We start from the raw sequence: 18,343 nt of genomic DNA, 5'->3' as shown, positions 1-18,343 counted from the left end.
AAAGCATAATAATAAGGTCCTAGTACCTGCACATAACTATTCCGACCTACCTCATGACGCGATCCCACGGACAATGACGACACCTGGCCTGAGGGTGGTTGACGACACCTGGCCTGAGGGTGGTTGACGACACCTGGCCTGAGGGTGGTCATGTGCAGATAGCGGTCGGCGGCCGGCTGGAACGGTATAGTGGGCCGTTTGACGCCGAATAATAATGGATGCACCAAAGATGGGGTGGCGGTCGGCGCCATCGACCCAGTGCCTCCCCTTTTTGGCTCCGTGGGGTCCACGATTATCCAACGAACGGGTGATATGGCATGGTGTGGCTCGTATTATCCATGTGCGTGCATAGCATCGGTTTTCTTGGATTCTTTTTCAGCTTGCACGATCCCGCAATGCATCGGCTGTTTGATAGACCTTCGCATGCAAAGCTGTATGCACAGTTCCGGCCAGAGCCGCCAGCGTCTCTCATCAATGTTATTGTGCAAGCTGTTAAGGTAAGGATGCACGTGTGGTCGGAATTGTATCAAAAGCTGTTGTTCATTTCAAATCGGTCATTCAAAAACCTTAAAAACGTCATGCATTTGCATCCCGTAGTCATTTCAATCAATGCATTTCATTGTTCAGAAGTGTAACGGTAAATGCGTAGAGAAAAAACGCCCTGGTTATGAAAGTATTAGATATGATTACCACGATATGTTTAGGTGTCTTTTGCGAAAATAGAACGTTTGTACATTTCTGATGCAGCTTTCTATGAGGGCGTTTTATTTGATACCAAACTGAATAAAGTGTGACAACTTATCAGTAAAACGAAGAACTTCTAAATGTCCAATTTCCCATAATTCCACTACAGTGTGTTGCTTTCGGCGGTCTGTTTACGTACCATCAAATGTTACCTGTTGAAAATGCACCTCACTGGCCTGGAATATCCACAGGAGAAGCTGCCGTTGGATCGTGCACTTGATGTCGGCTGCGGCAGTGGACAGAACACCCGCTGTCTGGCAACCCATTTCCGTTCCGTACTAGCCACGGACATAAGCCTGGCACAGATCAAGGAGGCGACTGTGAGAAATACCTTTGCGAATATCGAATACCAGTGAGTTGGACAGAGTCGTGGAAAACGTTTTTTTTTGGGGGGGGGGGGGCTTCTATGGTCCGCGGTATGTACTTCACATTCCACCACTATGTCTTCAAAAGGCCTAGACGCGTCTTAGCTCGGGCTTAGAGGCGGGGGGGGAGGGGGGGGGGCATGGGACAATGTCCCATCCCCTTGAGCCCTCTTGATGCTTTGGAGCCCGGCACGGGCAGCACATTGCCATGGTTAAAAGGCAAAGTAAGACGTCAAAGTTCGTAGTTACCAACTGCCACTGCCAGATGTTGAGACATTATATTAGAGAACGGCGTAGGAACGGAAGCTATTTGCCCGGGTTCGCAGATGACCAGTAACGTTTTATTACCACTTGCTCGGGTGGGGGGGGGGGGGGGGGAGAGGTCATTGTGAGCCCCGAAAGGTCTTTCCAGAATGCCTTATCATTGCCTTGGCGTACCGGTGCCAAACCTTGCATACGTGTAGGTAATTGAATAGTGGCCCTATTGGCATACAAATGATTGTATTTGTAAAGTCGCTGACCTAGGCAAGGTCAAAGTCCAGACATAGCTGTCAACAAAGGACATTTCTAGGGGTCAGTTCAATCTGATTTGAAAACGGGATGTTAAACGAAGCCATACATTTCTGAGACAGTTTCTTGGACGACAAAACGGGCAATTGGATTTATAATTACAACAAATCTATTCGCCTAGGTTCGGGTATGAAGGTCAAGCCGAGGTCAAAACCACCCTGCTTTGTAGCTCTATAATTTGGTTTGAGTGAAAGTTTCTGGCGCAGATTGTTAATACGAGAGACAGCAAAAAAAACATGTTTCGTGAATTTATGCAAGGTCAGCTTATGTCACTGACCTAATATGATCCAGGTCAACATTTTGGTTTCGGGAGGATATCGCCTGGCGTAATCCCTGACGCTTATTTATGTGGCGAAATGGGAGCTATCTCGTAGTTTTCTGGTAACCTTGACTTCCTAGGGTAAAAGATATTGACCTTCAATTAAGCTCAATGACCTTTTGCTTGGGACGGGTATCTGTGGTCACGGTGCCTGCGTGAGGAGCTGCATGAGGCCAACTTACCTTGTGCATTTAGTGTCGCTAGGTTTCTTAGCTTTTGATATCTCGGGAAGTCAATGCGGCCTCCCTGACAGAGTGGTTTGCTTTACGTATGAACTCACTTATGTGAAAATTTGGGACTCCTAGGTCATAACATTGGGGTCAAGTAAGTCAAAAAAGATCAAATTTTAGGTGGGTGCTTGAAGTGCCCCCAGACCCCTTTATGAAATCGCCGCTACATGGATACCTGTTTTAAGTGAAAGGTTAAGGGTGTTTTCTAAGGTCGCCGATCTCCTTTGACTTTAAGAAGGTCAAGGTGTCCACGAGGTTGGTCCTATTGTGGAATTCAAATAAGCGGAATGGATTACGCTAAGCGGTATGTTCCCAACAATGAAATGATCACCTGGATCATTTTAGATCAGTAACCTACCGTAGCCTTTTAAAAGCCCATGTGTCGTGTCTGTTGCTGTTAGGTCATAAATTAATTTGTATTAAGTACCAAAAACTACCCCACAAACCAACCTGTCTAGTAAAAATTAGGCCAGTTTTGACTTGCTCTGACCTTGATTCCTGGCCCTAGGTCAGTGGAATTTGCTGACATTCCAAATTCAGTTGGTTTCTTGCCTAACGAACCAGCTCAGAAATACATAGCACACATAGCTTTGTCTGATACTCCATTGTCGCATCAGGTTGAACGGTTTCCTAGAAATGACCTTTGCGGGCAGCCACGGCCTGATTTGACCTGCCGCTATCTTACCTCAGCTATCTTATGAGGTAAGGCTTTTTTGTTATCAAAAGATCCGCTATTCAATTTCCTGCGGTCACGCTAGCTGTAGCGCGGCCACGCGCGCCGCTGGTAAATCATTCTGAGAACACTTCCCTGGGGAGAGGGTCAAGATGACCCTCCACCCGAGCGCATGTGCTCAAGTGTACAGGGTAGGCCTGACGCGTCATGCCATTCAAAATTGCACATAGACGACCAAAATTGAGATAAACGATGCTGCGAATTACACAATATTGAGAGAAATGCAACTTTCATTCAAGTGGGTCAAGTCTGGTGAGTTTCCTTATTTTTTAGTGTAAGTTTGGGGTTCCCTGGGATAGGTGAATTGCCGACACTGGTAGGACCCCCGCTCATGTAGAAGGACTGGACCTGTCCCTGACAGGGCGGCCGTGTCGTGGAGCATCACGGCACGACGAAGGTCTTTTGATCCTAAGAAAATAAGTGCCAGAAGCAAAAATTTCCTGTTGAACTGTCAGTACGAAACTGAGATGATGGCCAAAAAAAGAAAATTATACCCTTCGCAACGACTGCCCAGCAGCGTGGGAAACGCATTGAGCAGCTGAAGTGGCGAGCGCGGCGTCTAGCGTTATTATTGTGCTGAGGTTCCTGTCGGCAGGACTCGCACGATAAGGTGGCCTGGAAAGAGGACGCGGTAGCTGACCTCGCTGGACATCATAATGTGCCACTCGCAGGTCCCCATCGCGGAACACTGCCGAGGCTTGATAACCTCATTACGGCTTGGGGCCCGATGAGGCTCAAGAGAATCCCAGTGGTACACGGTTTGTATTCCGTGGCATCACAACCAATGCGACGAAGTTGAGGTTCATTCGGCAAACGGTAGACTCCCGTGGCTACCACATTACGGAGTGTGGCTACACAGTAGACGATAGCAACTTAAAAACTTACAGGCGGTTTCTCAGTTCCTGGGGCAAGACTTCGTGATTGGCGTAGGATCGTGTGCGGGTATGGCGGATCAGCTCGTTGGATTCTCACCGGACATCACCCCGGCTGTTCAGTACTTCCTAGAACTGATGAAGCAGAGCACGGTCTAGGACTGGACGGCGCAGCATGGCAAAGCCTTTAGGATATCAGGGAGCCAGTAACGGCGCGACGTACACTGACGTTCTTTTGAACCACGCATGCCTACAACTCCAGACGCCCGAACCCGCGGGCTGCGGTTTGTATTGCTGCATTGGCACGGGTATCCCTAGAAGGTGGTACAGTGTTGCTCCCATGCCTTGACCGACAGAGTGTCTTGATGACGTGGAGCTCGATCATCGCCTCACGGTGATCGAGTTGGAGTACATGGCGTGCCTTTGAGCGGGCTGGGAATGTCACATGTGTCTGCGCGGCATTCAATCCTTCGCCCCTGTTGTAGACCGTCGCCCACTGGTGCCATTTCTGAACTCAAAGCAGCTCTCGGATATTGAGAACCTACGACTGCAGCGCCTGTGTGAGAAGCTCACGCGGCACACCTTTACAGCCACTTGGCCGAAAGGAACGGCCCACTACATCCCACACGCCTTGTCTCGTGCCCCCATTTGCGGCTCGGGGCCTAGGAGCAAGGCCACCAAGATATCGGACCTCTTACATGTGATCTTAGTCCTAGAAATAATAACGCCCGGATCATGCCTCTGCAAGACCAACCGCTGGACGCGGTCTGGGCAGCCACCAGTGACCCAGATTATCCATCCATTGAAGACGCTGTAATACGAGACGCTCCAGTTAAGGCGATGCAAAACTTGGACCATAAAGCACTTTATGGATTCAGTTTTCAGGATCGGGTCCAGTGCAGCCCTGCTAGTCCAACTCCCATCCGCCCGCCAATCCGCTTTTTCCAGGTTGCTCTATCCAATTCGATCCGGTCTGCGTTACCAGAAATCATTATCAAATGAAGCCGTGCCAATCCGCTTCCACATTAAAGACTTTAAAATGCTAACAGCAGATGGTTCACATGAGCATCCTAAATTTGCGAAATTTCTTTATTTGCATTTGAGAAAATGTGCAAAAATTGCCGTCAACCAGCGGGTGTTAAGATGCTTAACACAGCGTGTTACCTGTTCAAAAAGGCAGTTTTGCATGATAATTACGACACACAAGGCTCAAAATGCTATTTCTCACATCTTAATTACTTTGGGCAACAATTCAAAAGTACTATTACGTTGCAGGGGACAAAGTTGTTTTTGCTTTCAATAGCTTAAAGGCATGAGACATTAGTATACCCACGGATTATCTATACTGGCCAGCTCGTTTCATATATGATGCTTCAGGCGTGTATCAATTACCGAACAAACCAACTGAAGAAACACCCTCAACTGTTACCACTATTTCCTTGTTAGATTCCCGGCTGCGTTGACATTATGATCTATGCGCATGACTATGGACTACCTACGGTACCTAGTCTTTCATCCAGGAGAATAAATAGCTGCGTTGTTTTTGAATCATGCTGTTTTAATGCCAGATGTTTCTAAATCTTCTTTTTTGCTTATACCGGAAAAAACGAAAGCTATTTTTAGCCGTAATCGTACATCGTACAGCTATATGAAATTGCATTTATGCAGTAGAAACCCCATTTTTCCATGTTATTGACCATAGTTTGTAACTTTGTATCCATTGTTTTGCTTTCAGCGCGCAAAGAAGGGTACCATTTAAGCTTTTTAGATGGCACAGTGTTCAGTTAATGCGCATTGTCCCTCGTGCGCTGTATCTTGGACGCAAAAATAGAATCCTCACATGTTCATAAAACATGATGTGAGAATTAGGTACTTGTCGCCCATCATCCGACATCCGTTATGACTACTGGCATTTTTATCTCATACGCATCCTAATTGCTTGTGACCAAAAGTGTCTGCAAAATTACTACTGGAACCGCGGTGAACCTGGGTACACGTTCTAAGCAAAAGATCACTGGTGCTCATGCGAGATCAGTGATGTTGTTTGACCTTTAGGTCATGGTGGCCATAGCCATACACGATTGTTTTGATTTTGCATTTGAATAAGTTTCGACAATTACGCTAGACGGCGGATGCATATTGAAACGTCCAAAGCTCATAACGTACACTGATCAAAACGTCCAGAATCGCAGCAACTAGCGTTCACAACATCCAGAAACCGTACAACGTCCCTGGACATTTCGGGGCACCATAACCTTTATTTCCAAGAGACCCTTAATCTAAGTGGGCGATTCAAATTACCCACAGCTTTGGTTCTAAGCAGGGTCCCAAATCCATGAACACCACAATATGTATGCCTTTCACCCTTGCAGAATTCTGGATCTGCCTGTCCCACGGAGACGCACCAAACAAGTACATTACCAAGCATCACAGCTTTCATTTTCAAAAGGCACACATTCTCTGGGGCACCACAAAGCAGCAACGAATCCAGAAGGGGAGGGCCGTGGGGTCATGCCTCTCCCCCTTGGGCCCAATGACGTTTTGATGCCCCGAAGAGGCACCAAATCTCATCGCAAAGGGGCAACAATACCTTCATTTTGGAATTCCATAACTAGTATTTTTATGAGACCAAATTGCAGGGGCATCACGACGCTTGTTGACGTTTCGGCTCTGATAAAATCCTGGATCAGATCCTTGGGCAAAAAGGCACAAAAAGTTTTCTTGCGGGCGGCACATCTTCATTTTCAAGAGGTACTAAATCAAAGCAGGCCATCTGCAAAGCCCAACACCATAATTTTAAAAGGACACCAAAATCTAGTGGCATAGCAATCGGTGTGCCTTTCACTCTGGAAACAATTCTGGACCGGACCATTCAGGGAAGGGGCACCCTGACCAGGGGAATAGGCACCAGCAGCCATCGTTGTCATTGGGGCTTTACGACGCTCTTAGCTGCTGAGGCTATATGGCGTCGCCTGCCTCTCACCCTGGCAGGAAGGGCAGGCACCACAGGAAATCGAACCCCGTACCTCTGGTTTCCCAGACGCGCAGTAGTTAACGGAGACGCGTTAACCACTACGCTTTTGTCGCCCTAACCTTCTAACAAGCAACCTTCTTTTCGGGGCATCATAGCGTTTATTTTCCAGGGGCACATAATTCCAGGAGTCATCACAATGTCCATGTCTCTCCATTGACAAAATTCTGCATCGGTCCATTCAGCCACGGGACGATTAAAAGAACGATTGTAGGTGATCCAAAACTTTCCTTTCAACGGGCATCAAAATACGGGGGCATCGCAATTTCCTTGTCTTACACTCTAACGAAATCCTGGTTCAGCACCTTCGGTGAAAAGGTATCAAGACCCTTGATTCCGGGGCATCAAAACATTTATTTTTATCAGGCACCCAATATCATTTGCAGCACCACAAACGGCCTAAACATTTATTTCAAAGCGATGCGAAATTCCACGGACAATTAAAATGGGCCCAAAGCCTTATTTTCACGGAGAACCGAATTAAACACTGCTCCCCCACCCTACGTCTTAGCCCCCGAGAGTCCCATGAGTCCCAAGCGTCTTTTGGTCCCTTGGGGCCGAAGATCAAGGGCCCGATTAAAGAGTCCCAAGGGCAGGCTAGAAGTCGTATGGAGGGATCACAGCCGGAAGGCCGGACTCTAAAATGTAAAAGTAGCTCTAGAACTGATCGGAGGCCACGTGCGACTGTGTCTCTAGTTGAGGCAACTGACTGAGAACAGCAATATCGAACAGTCCGTTCCGTGCCATTCTTGGGCCTATGGGTCATTTCCCGAGCACAGACAAGGCCAGGGTCTCTAAATGTCAATCAGAAGGCATCCTGCATTCGCCGGGACACCTAAAACAATGAAGGACCCACAGTGCTGGTCAGTGACCACAGTACCTAGCAGGGGACCATGTGTCGCCAGTGAACCCCAGGTCGGCCAGGAGCACATTTGCTGCTTAGGGACGCTCTTGGGGCTCCGTTTGTCAAAGGGCCTATTGCGCTGGTCTGGCCTCTCCTGACAATAAAAGGATTTATCGGAAATGACAATGAAAGGGTTCACATGTACAATGAGACAATGGGGAGGCCTGTGCCAGTCAGGGACACCAGTACCGTACGAGGGATTGTCCGCACCGTTGGGACCAGGGGCCGATAAGGCGAATTAGGGTCTCGGCACCATTTATTGATCTGTCCGTGCCAGTTAACAGTCTGCATCAGCGAGGGCCCCTGCGCCGATCCGCTACTGGATGTCTCAGTCAGAGGGCCAGCAGCATCGAAGAGGGAACCAGTTGCCATGCATCCTTCTGAGGGTCTCCGTACGGCCCCGGGGGCTATGGCCAGAATAGAGGCAGCTTTGTACCGTACCCAGGATGGGATGGAATGCCCTCCAGTTGCTGACCAGAACGTTTGCAAATGCAACTCAGTGGGCTGACCAGTTGATTCTCTGAACGGAATTAGCAGTTGCAGCATTAAGAGCATGGTAGATTACGCCACTGTGCCTTGCATTCGTTATGCTCCATGTGGTAATCCGTCCTGATAACCAATCTAAAAATTGCACAAGTGAAACATCCGGCCCGGAACACCTTTCACACGCATACCAATTGATTCCATAAAGCGTTGGAAAGTACTGATTTTCCATGCGTGATCATTTCCATCCGTCTGTTGACCGCTGCCAGGTGATGCTGCAAGGTTGCGTATCCTACAATGGTGTAAGTACAACATTTTTGTTCTGACGTCTCACAGAGCACCTCATGGAGGGGGCATCAAGGAATCATATGTATCCCAGCCGCAACTCTCTCCTCCCGCGCCAAACACTTGCACAAAGCACTGTAATTCTGTCATCCACACATGAAGCAAGAAAACTCAACATTCTGGGTGCATTACTCATTTATGACCACAAAAGACTTCTAAGCAAACAAATGAATCGAAATATTAAATTGTCTCTTTGGGGCAACATCACAAATAAATCCCTTGGACAGGAAACAAGACACTGATGAATTGCGCGAGTGATTGGCACGCGGTGTTATAATTTGGTGTGTTGATTGTGTTATTCACAGTACGTGGTGCTAATTTCTGTCCTCCGAACGGCTAAGGCATTGTCTGTTGTTGCCAAGCCAAAACGGCAGTGAGTGCCATCCAATGGAGAGCCAGATATATGAAACAGCCATTCACCAGTCATATGCTGTGGAAGTTCTGAGAGCTTCATCTGTCTGTCGTCAAAAAAGAGTATATATGCACACATATATATATATACATATATATATGTATATATATATATACATATATATATGTATATATATATATATACATATATATATATATATTATACATGTATGTATGTTTGCACCATTGTTAAGCGTTCTGTGCGATTCGAACACAAGCACTGGCCAGAACTAAAAAGACACCTAATCGAAGTGATCGGAAGCAGTAAACTACACGGCAACTGCATCGCCACACATCTACACCGAGAAAATGCTAAAAAGCTGGAAAAGGCCCTTTACTTTATGAGCTCCCTAGACTTCGAGGCTCCATCCACCAAAAATCCTCGCTCTCAGGCCTTCGACTTTTAATATTCTCATGTACACAGTTTGTGTACGGGAGCCTAGCTTGCTGTGCGGAGCCCTAGAAAACTAGGCGTGATACGCATGCAGACGCATGGAACTTGTTCATCTTCTCCAGATCATGGTGGATCCTGTCATGTTGAAGCTACGTACTTTGGAGAAAACATGGCAACGTACGCGTAAATTGGCTGCTTAATACTATCAAAATCAAATAGTCGCTTATTCAAATGGGAAACCCAGAGCAGTCTTGTATGATTTTGGTCACCGCTACCTTCAAAAGGTCAATCAAGGTCACTGACCTTAACTGAGCATGAGACCTTTTGCTTAGAAAGAGTTAGCTAGGTTCTGCGGCACTTTGGAGACCAGCATGGAATTTGAATTTTTGACCTTATATTATACCTGAAGGTCATGACCTAGGAACCTCAAACTTTTACCGAAGTGAGCTCAGGTACAGGTCAACACACCCTGTAAATTTGGTGTCTGTACATTTTATGTTTGCTCTCTTAGTGCCCGCGATCTCAATGGGTGGGGGGGGGGGGGGGGTCGAATTGATCCCCTCACCCGAGGGAAGGGTATCTAGCCGGCCACCCGGGCGCGTGTTAAAATATTTTAAAAACCTAAGGTACAAATACAACAACTGTCACAATTTAATCAGCAACGGAAGTAATATGCGCAACGTCGGCGACGCGCAAAATTATGCTCGACCATTGCAAGTACAAACGCATCGGCGTAATATACATAGGCACAAATCCAGTCATCAGTCGAAAAGACGTAAAGCCCCTATCAAACTTATTAAGATTTGGTCCCTGCAAATGGCGTAGGTCCTCGTATAATGTGGGAATACCCGAGAGCAACAAGAACAGCACCTGAGCGATCGAAAATGCCGCGGCAGGCCAGCAAAGAGGCTCCCGTCAACAGTGAAGGGTTCTCATCAAGCGAGACGAACGTAACACCAATGTGGTGGGGACTCTGGATGATTGCGAGTCCCTCGGCAGGCTTACCTATGGGGTCTGGGCAGAGCACAGGATCGTATGAGCAAAGTGGAATGAACACCCAAGATCAATGTACATGGTCCTCAGTAAATAACCTCAAAGGAAAAGAGCCATAGATCAGTGAAGAGGGCCGCTAAGTATCGAGTGCCTCGATACGTTACCTTATATGGGCCCTAGCGACAGCATGGGGTCCCCCAAGCAAGCGGAAAGAGCCCAATATCAATATGAAGGGCCCTGAGCAACCGAACGTAACCCGGCATATAGGGCCCCGGCAGCAGTGGCGGGGCGGGAGGGCCCGCCTGTCCCGCGCCGCCTGCCGCGTCTCCGGCCGCGCAGGCGCCCCGGACGGTGCGCCTGGCGCGCCTGCTCCCAGTCCGTCGGTGAGCCCCGGTGCGCGGCCGTGCCCAGGCCGGACACGGCCGCCAGGCGTCTAGGTGACTTGTAATAGCCATGCTCCACTGCGCGCATCACGTGATCATCGGTGGGATGCCAGGTTAACTGTACCATCTGTTGACAAAAGAGGAAAATACCAGCAGTCAAAAATGTCTATGCAGTGTCATCTAAAGGCAGGAATCCAAACTAACCTGAGTGCCGGGGCCGCTGGACGTTTTGTACACCGGTCCTCACGATTCTAGACTTGGCGACTCAGGACGTTGTGTGCCTGGACCTTACAAATGCTCCAACTGACACTGAATAAGACGCATGCTGCGCGTTGTGAACGCTGGATGTTGCGATCTTGGACAATATAAGCACCGGACGCCGCAATTTTTGCACGTTTTGATGGCTCCCCTTGACGGCATGTTTCTAAACACAAAATGTTAACCTAGGTCATCTTATGTCAGTGAGCTATTTTCACCACTAAGAAGTTCATGGAAGACGTCTGATGTAGTTTCTGTAATGAACAACTTAAAATGGGCACCAGATCCTACCCCAAACAGCAAGCTCCCGAATAAAAACACGCTGGTTTCGACCTCCGTGTGGCCCTCATACCTGACCCCAAGTGAATTTAATTCCTTCCAATCCTAAAATTAATTTTTGTGTCAGGATCTCCACCACCCGATGATGGCGATGTCCACCAGCGCTCGGGAACAAGCCTATCGCTGCGCAGGAACGAGAGTTAATGGCACACAACCACTAATGACAGCTACAAAAACAGCAACAAGGGCAGCTACTTTTTTAATACGGGCAGTGCTGGCCGGTCATCATACGCGTTGCTCTGTGCGATGCTGTCGCCGAATGTAAGACCATTTCTCCAGAACTCTCCCTGCTGCTTAAAGCAATGTTTCACATTCGAAGATATTGAAACAAACGCCAGACATGATATAAAAGCACACTTATAACTATCGATATACCTTTTAAGCAGAAAAGAGTGCCCTAGACAACACAACTCTTTGTTTAGTAGATCTGCTTTTCAATGTGCGATGGTCTGATTGCATCATTGTACCTTACACAGCATAGATTGAGAGCGAATAGACGGCCGTTATGTTTGGAAATCGCCCTCACGAACGCCAAACATGAACGCCTCGGCCTTTGGGCGCCGCATATATTATGGAATGTTAGGATCTAAATGACGTTATTTTGACGTTGTGAATGCCAAAGTGTTTTTGAAATACCCTCCCCGATGCATCTTTCTCCATTTTCGCGAGCGTTTAGCTCAGAGGCTAGAAGGGGCTAGGTCTTAAGAAAGGCATCATTGTGAACAGCACTGAAAGGTCTTCAACATGGTTTTTTCATTTCAAAACCCCAAGCATATTTGGAGCACCCCCTTAAAGTGTTGCCGTTCTCACCCGGTTCCCGCTGTCAGGGAGTCCTTGCTCCCCTCGCTCCCACTCGCCAGGGAGTCACTTGTGCCTGTTCCCTGTCGTCAGGTAGTCTACCTCTAACTCGTTCTACCTCGCTTGCTTGCATCATGAAATCTCCGTTTAGCGTTACTCCCTGGTGTCACGAAAAATCAGTTCGATTTCTCTTTTCTTGTCGCCAGGGTATCTGCCGCCGAGGAGATGCCGATGCCCGCCGAGTCCGTGCAGCTGGTCACCGCCTGCACGTGCTGTCACTATTTTGACATGCCCCGCTTCTTCGCGGAGGCAGACCGCGTGTTAGCGCCAGACGGAATTATTGCTATCTACAGCCTCAGCACGCCCAAGGTGTACCACAACGGTGTGTTTGCGACCGAGCTTAATCGCATTTGGATGGAGGTGAGTTGCGGCCGCCGAAAAGCCACATCCTGACCTTCGAATTCCTGACATTTCGGACGTGAAAGCGAGCCAGGGTCTAACTAGATCTCGGAATGTGCAGTGCAGCGAAGTTCTCTGTCCCCTTAGCATGCGTTTTGTTTTCGACGGAGCATTGTAATTTCCCACCGATTGTGCAGCGCGCAATCAGAGAATTTAAGTAGAGCAGTAAGCCTATCACACGGCTCTCTTCTTCTGGGAGGCGTCTAATCTCGCCAGGTTGTGCACTGACAGGCTCGTGAGACCATTGGCAGGGATTGGGGTCACATCCGGAAGGACGTGGAGGACCGGTACAGCGACCCACGCTACCAGCTCCCCTACCCGGGTGAGGTCAGGTGGGTCTCGGCTGCACCGCCGGTGAACAGGCCCGTGAGGGTCGGCAGGATGCGTCACGTGGCAGCGCCAGCACGAGCGAAGCACCGCCGGGAAGAAGGCGGTGTTGCCCTGTGTGGGGTGGTATTAAAGTGTAACGTAATGTGGGTCCCTCGCAGTGGCGCTCAGCTGTAACGTGTCATTTGATGTTTGTCAAACACACGCACTTGAACTGCGCCCGGCCGAGGGAAGTTAACTTCCCTGTTCGGTTTTCAGAGCACAGGTCAAGTATGAACGATTGCAGCAACACGATTTTTAGTACCTGTATATCACATCCCGTTGATCCATCTCTAAGTTGACATTCTTTGTGTCAATTTTAGGTCTTCGTCAACCAAAAGTCAATGACCTAGCTCAGGACAACGCGATCAATCTCTACAAAACCTTAAGCACGTATGATTTTTTTGTAGACCATTTACCAGTGCTTAAACATGCCGTAGTATTAGACTATGACAGGATACGGTTTCTAGGTTTCATGGCTTTTGTCGGAAAAGGTGAGGCTACTGACCAGACTTCAGGTCGATTTTTGCTATTTTTAGCCACGTCTGGCAGGCTCTCTGACCCCGCTTTGCCGCCGGCCCATGATCCTGTGCCGCGCGGCTGACGGACTCCGACCGCGGCTGCAGGGACGAGAGTCACTACCAGGAGCAGACGCTGACGCTGGACGGCCTGCTGGGCTTCATCAGAACGTTGAGTTCCTTCCAAACTATGGTGAACCGCTGCGGCGCCGAGCGAGGCGAGACCTTCCTGCAACAGACAAGGGAGCGGTGAGCAGCGGCGGCCAGCGAAGCGGTATTGCTGAATATTCTGGTGTTATTCGTATCGAGCTTGTTTGTACATTTAATATGAAGTTTTTGAACGGATGGATCTGTGGGCTCAGAGCCAATGCTAATCTATATTTCTCTATTGTGTCCTATTTGAGAGAGAGAGAGAGAGGAGAGAAAGAGAGAGAGAGAGAGAGAGAGAGAGAGAGAGAGAGAGAGAGAGAGAGAGAGAGAGAGAGAGAGAGAGAGAGAGAGAGAGAGAGAGAGAGAGAGAGAGAGAGAGAGAGAGAGAGAGAGGAGAGAGAGAGAGAGAGAGAGAAAGAGAGAGAGAGAGAGAGAGAGAGAGAGAGAGAGAGAGAGAGGAGAGAGAGAGAGAGAGAGAGAGAGAGAGAGAGAGAGAGAGAGAGAGAGAGAGAGAGAGAGAGAGAGAGAGAGAGAGAGAGAGAGAGAGAGAGAGAGAGAGAGAGAGAGAGAGAGAGAGAGAGAGAGAGAGAGAGAGAGAGAGAGAGAGAGTGGAGAGGGCTACGTCCTGAGGAACAATGCACCCGGGCGGCAAAGATCATAAAATCAAATCACAATTAGAATGCATGGAAAGCGGGAAACCAACGAAAAAGTGCTCGTTTCAGGATGTGAACAGTTCAACATGCATTCGTTTTGTATTGTATTGAACTGTAATGTCGTGCTTAACATATTGCATACATAGACGTTACAAGGATGCCTTTTACAATGGCTGGCGAAACGGGCGCTTCGAAAAAAGCTGTGGATATCGGTAACCCTAATTGATGAGACGTCTGCGATTGCGTAACTGATCACAGAAAAAAAACTAACCTTTTCGCTGTTGCCCCAGATTCCATGCTGTGTTCTCCAACGGCGAGCCGGAAGTTGAAGTTGAAGTTGACGACGTTGCTATCACCCTTCGGTTTCCCTACTTCCTGCTAATGGCGCGCAAGCCGGTGTCGCCCTGATCGCGGCCCACTGATGACAGCGTTCGTTCTGTGCGGCTTTGGGACGGCTGATGGCGAGAGCGGTAGATGGGAGACAACGGGAGATGGCGCTGGATAAATTTGGAGACCCAGTTTGTCTGAGGTGGGCGACATCTGTTCAGTGGCTCTTGTAATAAAGGTGTTAGATTTTTTGGCAAGCTTTGCATCGATATGGTTATGGATGGGCACAAATAACCAATGCAGTTGACGGGCCTTTAGAACCCAATAACTAACGAACAAAATGGTCACGGGTGGGAATTATGAGACTAATGGGAGAAATGACAAGGTGCAATGGCTGCACTTATTGAAGTACATATCCTGTTATGGAACATTTGTGAGACTGGTGTACATTTTTACCCTCTGTTGGAAATTCTTTTGGTATTTGCTCCATGACTGGCAAGCACAACATGGCTGTTCATTATCAGTCTCAAGAAGACGGGTACATAGTACCGGTGTTGTGTCTCTTTTCCCCACATTGCTGTACAAGCTGTATTTGTGTTCGGTACATAATACACCTAGCTACTGACGGATCATGTGTGTGCGGTCAAGCGGCGATGGTAACCATTTTAATTTGGTTTACCTCCCATTTCGTAAAAACGGTTTTGTCCGCTGGATTGAGCGCTTGTTAGAGCAGCGCCGGTTACTGTTGTCCGTCACCATAATTTGCCTGACCTAATCAGCCATCGGACACTTATACACAATCAGTCCTATGCCATTCCAGCCGACCGCGGGCGTGTGTTGCAGCGATGTCAGCCTCACCATGATCTTACACTTAAGGAGATTTACTATCGCGACAACGTTTCACTCTCCTCCGTCTCTTGGTGCCGCGCTCGGACACGTTAGCTCACCACGGCTGCGCACTCCGCGACAAAGGTCCCACCGAAAGCGCGAAAACGACGCCGGCGTGCGCAACTTCAACACGGATGGCCAGAGGTAAAACAACGGTCACTGGCCCACGAGCGTGGGAGACGCCTGTCAATGCCCTGAGAATGGGCTGCTCTCTGAGAAACACACTGGATACCGTCCAAAATCAAAGCACACGTATTCAGCTAACATATTTAATTAACAATCAATTAATGCACCTTTGGACCGAGGCAACGACTTTACAGCCATCTACTTGGACATAAGCAAATATTTTGACAACCTATGGCATAAGGGCCTCCTACTCAAGTGCAAGAACTATTGGGGGCTTTCAGGAACTCTCCTAAATTGGCTGGAATCATATCTTTCCGGCCGTATGCAGATAGTCAAGGTAGGCGAGAGCTGATCCACCCCTAGGATCATACATGTTGAATGCCCGCAGGGTTCGATTATAGGACCTCATAGTAGAGGCTCTCATATTTAAGCGTCGCGCTCATGCGCCAATCCACTGATCATATTATGTATTGCGTCATGTCCATGATAGAAAATCAACATAAATAAGATCAAAATCACGTCACATAGACGTCAAGCAGAGATGCACATCTGCTTTTCATTGGAGGAATCAGATCACGAAATTAATTCATTACAGCAACTTGAGATACCCTTCTTATTGACAACAAAGATACGATGCAGAAAAATATTTAGACGTTCATGATGCCATATTATTTCTGTGCATACTTCATTCTTGTTAGACTGGCGCGGCTTGCCTTAAGATACGCCATTACAGCATTGAGCAGTTTCATTCAAGTGTCCTTCACCTGGGTTCGTGTCTCGGTGTGTGTTTCGTCAGAGGGATTGTGAGGAGTTTGTAAGTGCAGCTAAATGTGAATGTAACATGCGACAGGTGAGTGGCATGAGGTGTGAGTAGAGGCTAGTAACTAGAGGCTAGTAGAAGCTACATACCTTGGTCGAGGCATGTAGGTAGGGCACACCCAACTTTGTATAGATGCCTGTTCAGCAAAATGTGTAGCGGGTATGGCCGTGAATGAGGCATGACACTGAGTATCTGGATTATGAACATTGCTCTTTTATCATGTGAAGATGTTGAGTTTACTGCAACTCACACTTGATTTCAGAACTTCGTCATCAAGCGTTAGTGTAGAGACAGCATTATTGTGAAATTCATTTAAATTCATTTTTGAAAAAAGACACTGTAATTTGGCCAGATTTGACAATGATTTGTTGGGACAGCACCAGAGCAAAATTATATTGTGGTATTGGTTTCAGTAAATTTTGGGATCAACTCAGAATATGAAGGCAGAGTGTGTAAGTGCAGTGAGAAATGCATTTTTAGAGTGCACTTGCTGACAGGTAGTGTCATAAGTGTAGCTAGAGAATGTTACTTTTGAGGCAATATTCACGTTGCCTCCTAAATACCATTGACATTTTTGTCATGGTTTGCCCATTAAGAAAACGCAGACACCAGAAACCTGGAGCTGTTTCAAATCAAATTGCCCTCAGAGGTATATGTAAATACAAATACATATATATATATATATATATATATATATATATGCATATATGTGATTGGTTTCAATGAGCATATCTGAAAATCTCATTGAAAAATGCTCTGAAAGGTGGACTTACGATGCTCATTTCAGGAGTATTTGCGGTCAAGCTTTAGGAAGTGTGGTGGATCAGGATGGCTTCAGGCTTAAGGGGAATGTTCCACATTTGAAGATATTGAGATAAGCATCAGACATGGTCGGAAAAGCTTACTTGTAACTACTGGTAAGCTTTCAAGGTTTAAAAACGACCCTAAGTAGCAAAACTTCAAAGTGTGCAAAAATGCGCCCCATCACGTCATCGTCTGATGGCGTCATGGAATCGCTTTGTGACAACAGCAATACCTGGCAGCATCTGGCAGCCAGGCGTAAAGAACACTTCGAAACGTCTTCGGCACGCCGTGATGGCTATTCTTGTTGACTGCCGGGCGGGCGGCGCAGTCAGAGGCTGGTCTACAAATGAGGTGTTCTTGTTGGGCGGCGTTGGCCGGCTGTGCGTAGTGTGTTGTCGACAATATATCGACACTGAGACAGTCGTTATACGGGTCTTTAGAGAGACAGCGCTTGTCAGGTGAAAAGTCGACGGTTTCTCAGTTTTCGGGAGACCACAGATGACAGGGAAGCTTTGCTAGGCCAGGCAAGTAAGGCAAATGCACATAAAGCGCAGGCGAGAGGTGGTTATGGTCGTTTGACTCCCTTGTAGACAACGCCCAAGCTCAGTGATCTGTGTTGCCTGCCTGGACGTCCAACGTGCACATGTGCAAACACCGATACAGCAGTCACAAGGGATAGCAAGCCCCGTTCGAAGTGCAGGTCACGCCATCTGTGACTGTCTTCTCAGTACAAAAGCGCTTATGACATGCCAATGCACGCTGTTATTTAAGTGCGCTGTTAGCAAACGAAGGGGTAAGCATCGTTTTCCATCCACAAATCAGAACACAGTCGCAATGATTGTCAAATGTTATCAAAAAATAAAGATGCATAAATTGAGCTCAAAGCTTGCACTGTGCCATTCATTTTATTAAAATGCAACATGCACGCAAGCATCCCCCAAACACCGCTGTTCCCAAGCGGCCACACGCCATTCACTTCCTTTTCGCTTCGGCACGTTCTCTCCTTCGTGTTTGCTCTCGCTCTCCCGCTCTCTCACAGGCGGGCTTGGCTGAGTGTGAT

The 18,343-nt window shown here is 47.8% G+C and overlaps 1 protein-coding gene across 1 annotated transcript; it reads left to right on the top strand.

Moving 5' to 3' along the window:
- The first annotated feature begins 905 nt into the window (after positions 1 to 905).
- On the top strand, positions 906 to 14,726 carry LOC119094210 (putative methyltransferase DDB_G0268948). The gene is made up of 5 exons (XM_037217286.1): positions 906 to 1,096; positions 12,379 to 12,592; positions 12,863 to 12,963; positions 13,624 to 13,764; positions 14,609 to 14,726. The coding sequence occupies exons 1-5, from the start codon at positions 906 to 908 to the stop codon at positions 14,724 to 14,726; spliced, it is 765 nt and encodes a 254-aa protein (XP_037073181.1).
- The last annotated feature ends 3,617 nt before the right edge of the window (positions 14,727 to 18,343 follow it).

This window comes from Pollicipes pollicipes, unplaced genomic scaffold (genome assembly GCF_011947565.3).
Source record: "Pollicipes pollicipes isolate AB1234 unplaced genomic scaffold, Ppol_2.1 Scaffold_4002;HRSCAF=4701_pilon_pilon_pilon, whole genome shotgun sequence".
NCBI lineage: Eukaryota > Metazoa > Arthropoda > Thecostraca > Pollicipedomorpha > Pollicipedidae > Pollicipes > Pollicipes pollicipes.
The sequence above is the reverse complement of the archived record's forward strand: the minus strand, read 5'-3'. Positions and strand labels throughout refer to the sequence as shown.

Bases quoted from the DNA above. Each gene is read 5' to 3' on its own strand.
- LOC119094210 (XM_037217286.1), top strand. From the start codon at position 906: ATGCACCTCACTGGCCTGGAATATCCACAGGAGAAGCTGCCGTTGGAT. The intron at 1,097-12,378 runs GTGAGTTGGACA...TCTTGTCGCCAG, and splicing joins TTTGCGAATATCGAATACCA to GGTATCTGCCGCCGAGGAGA. The intron at 12,593-12,862 runs GTGAGTTGCGGC...GTGCACTGACAG, and splicing joins TTAATCGCATTTGGATGGAG to GCTCGTGAGACCATTGGCAG.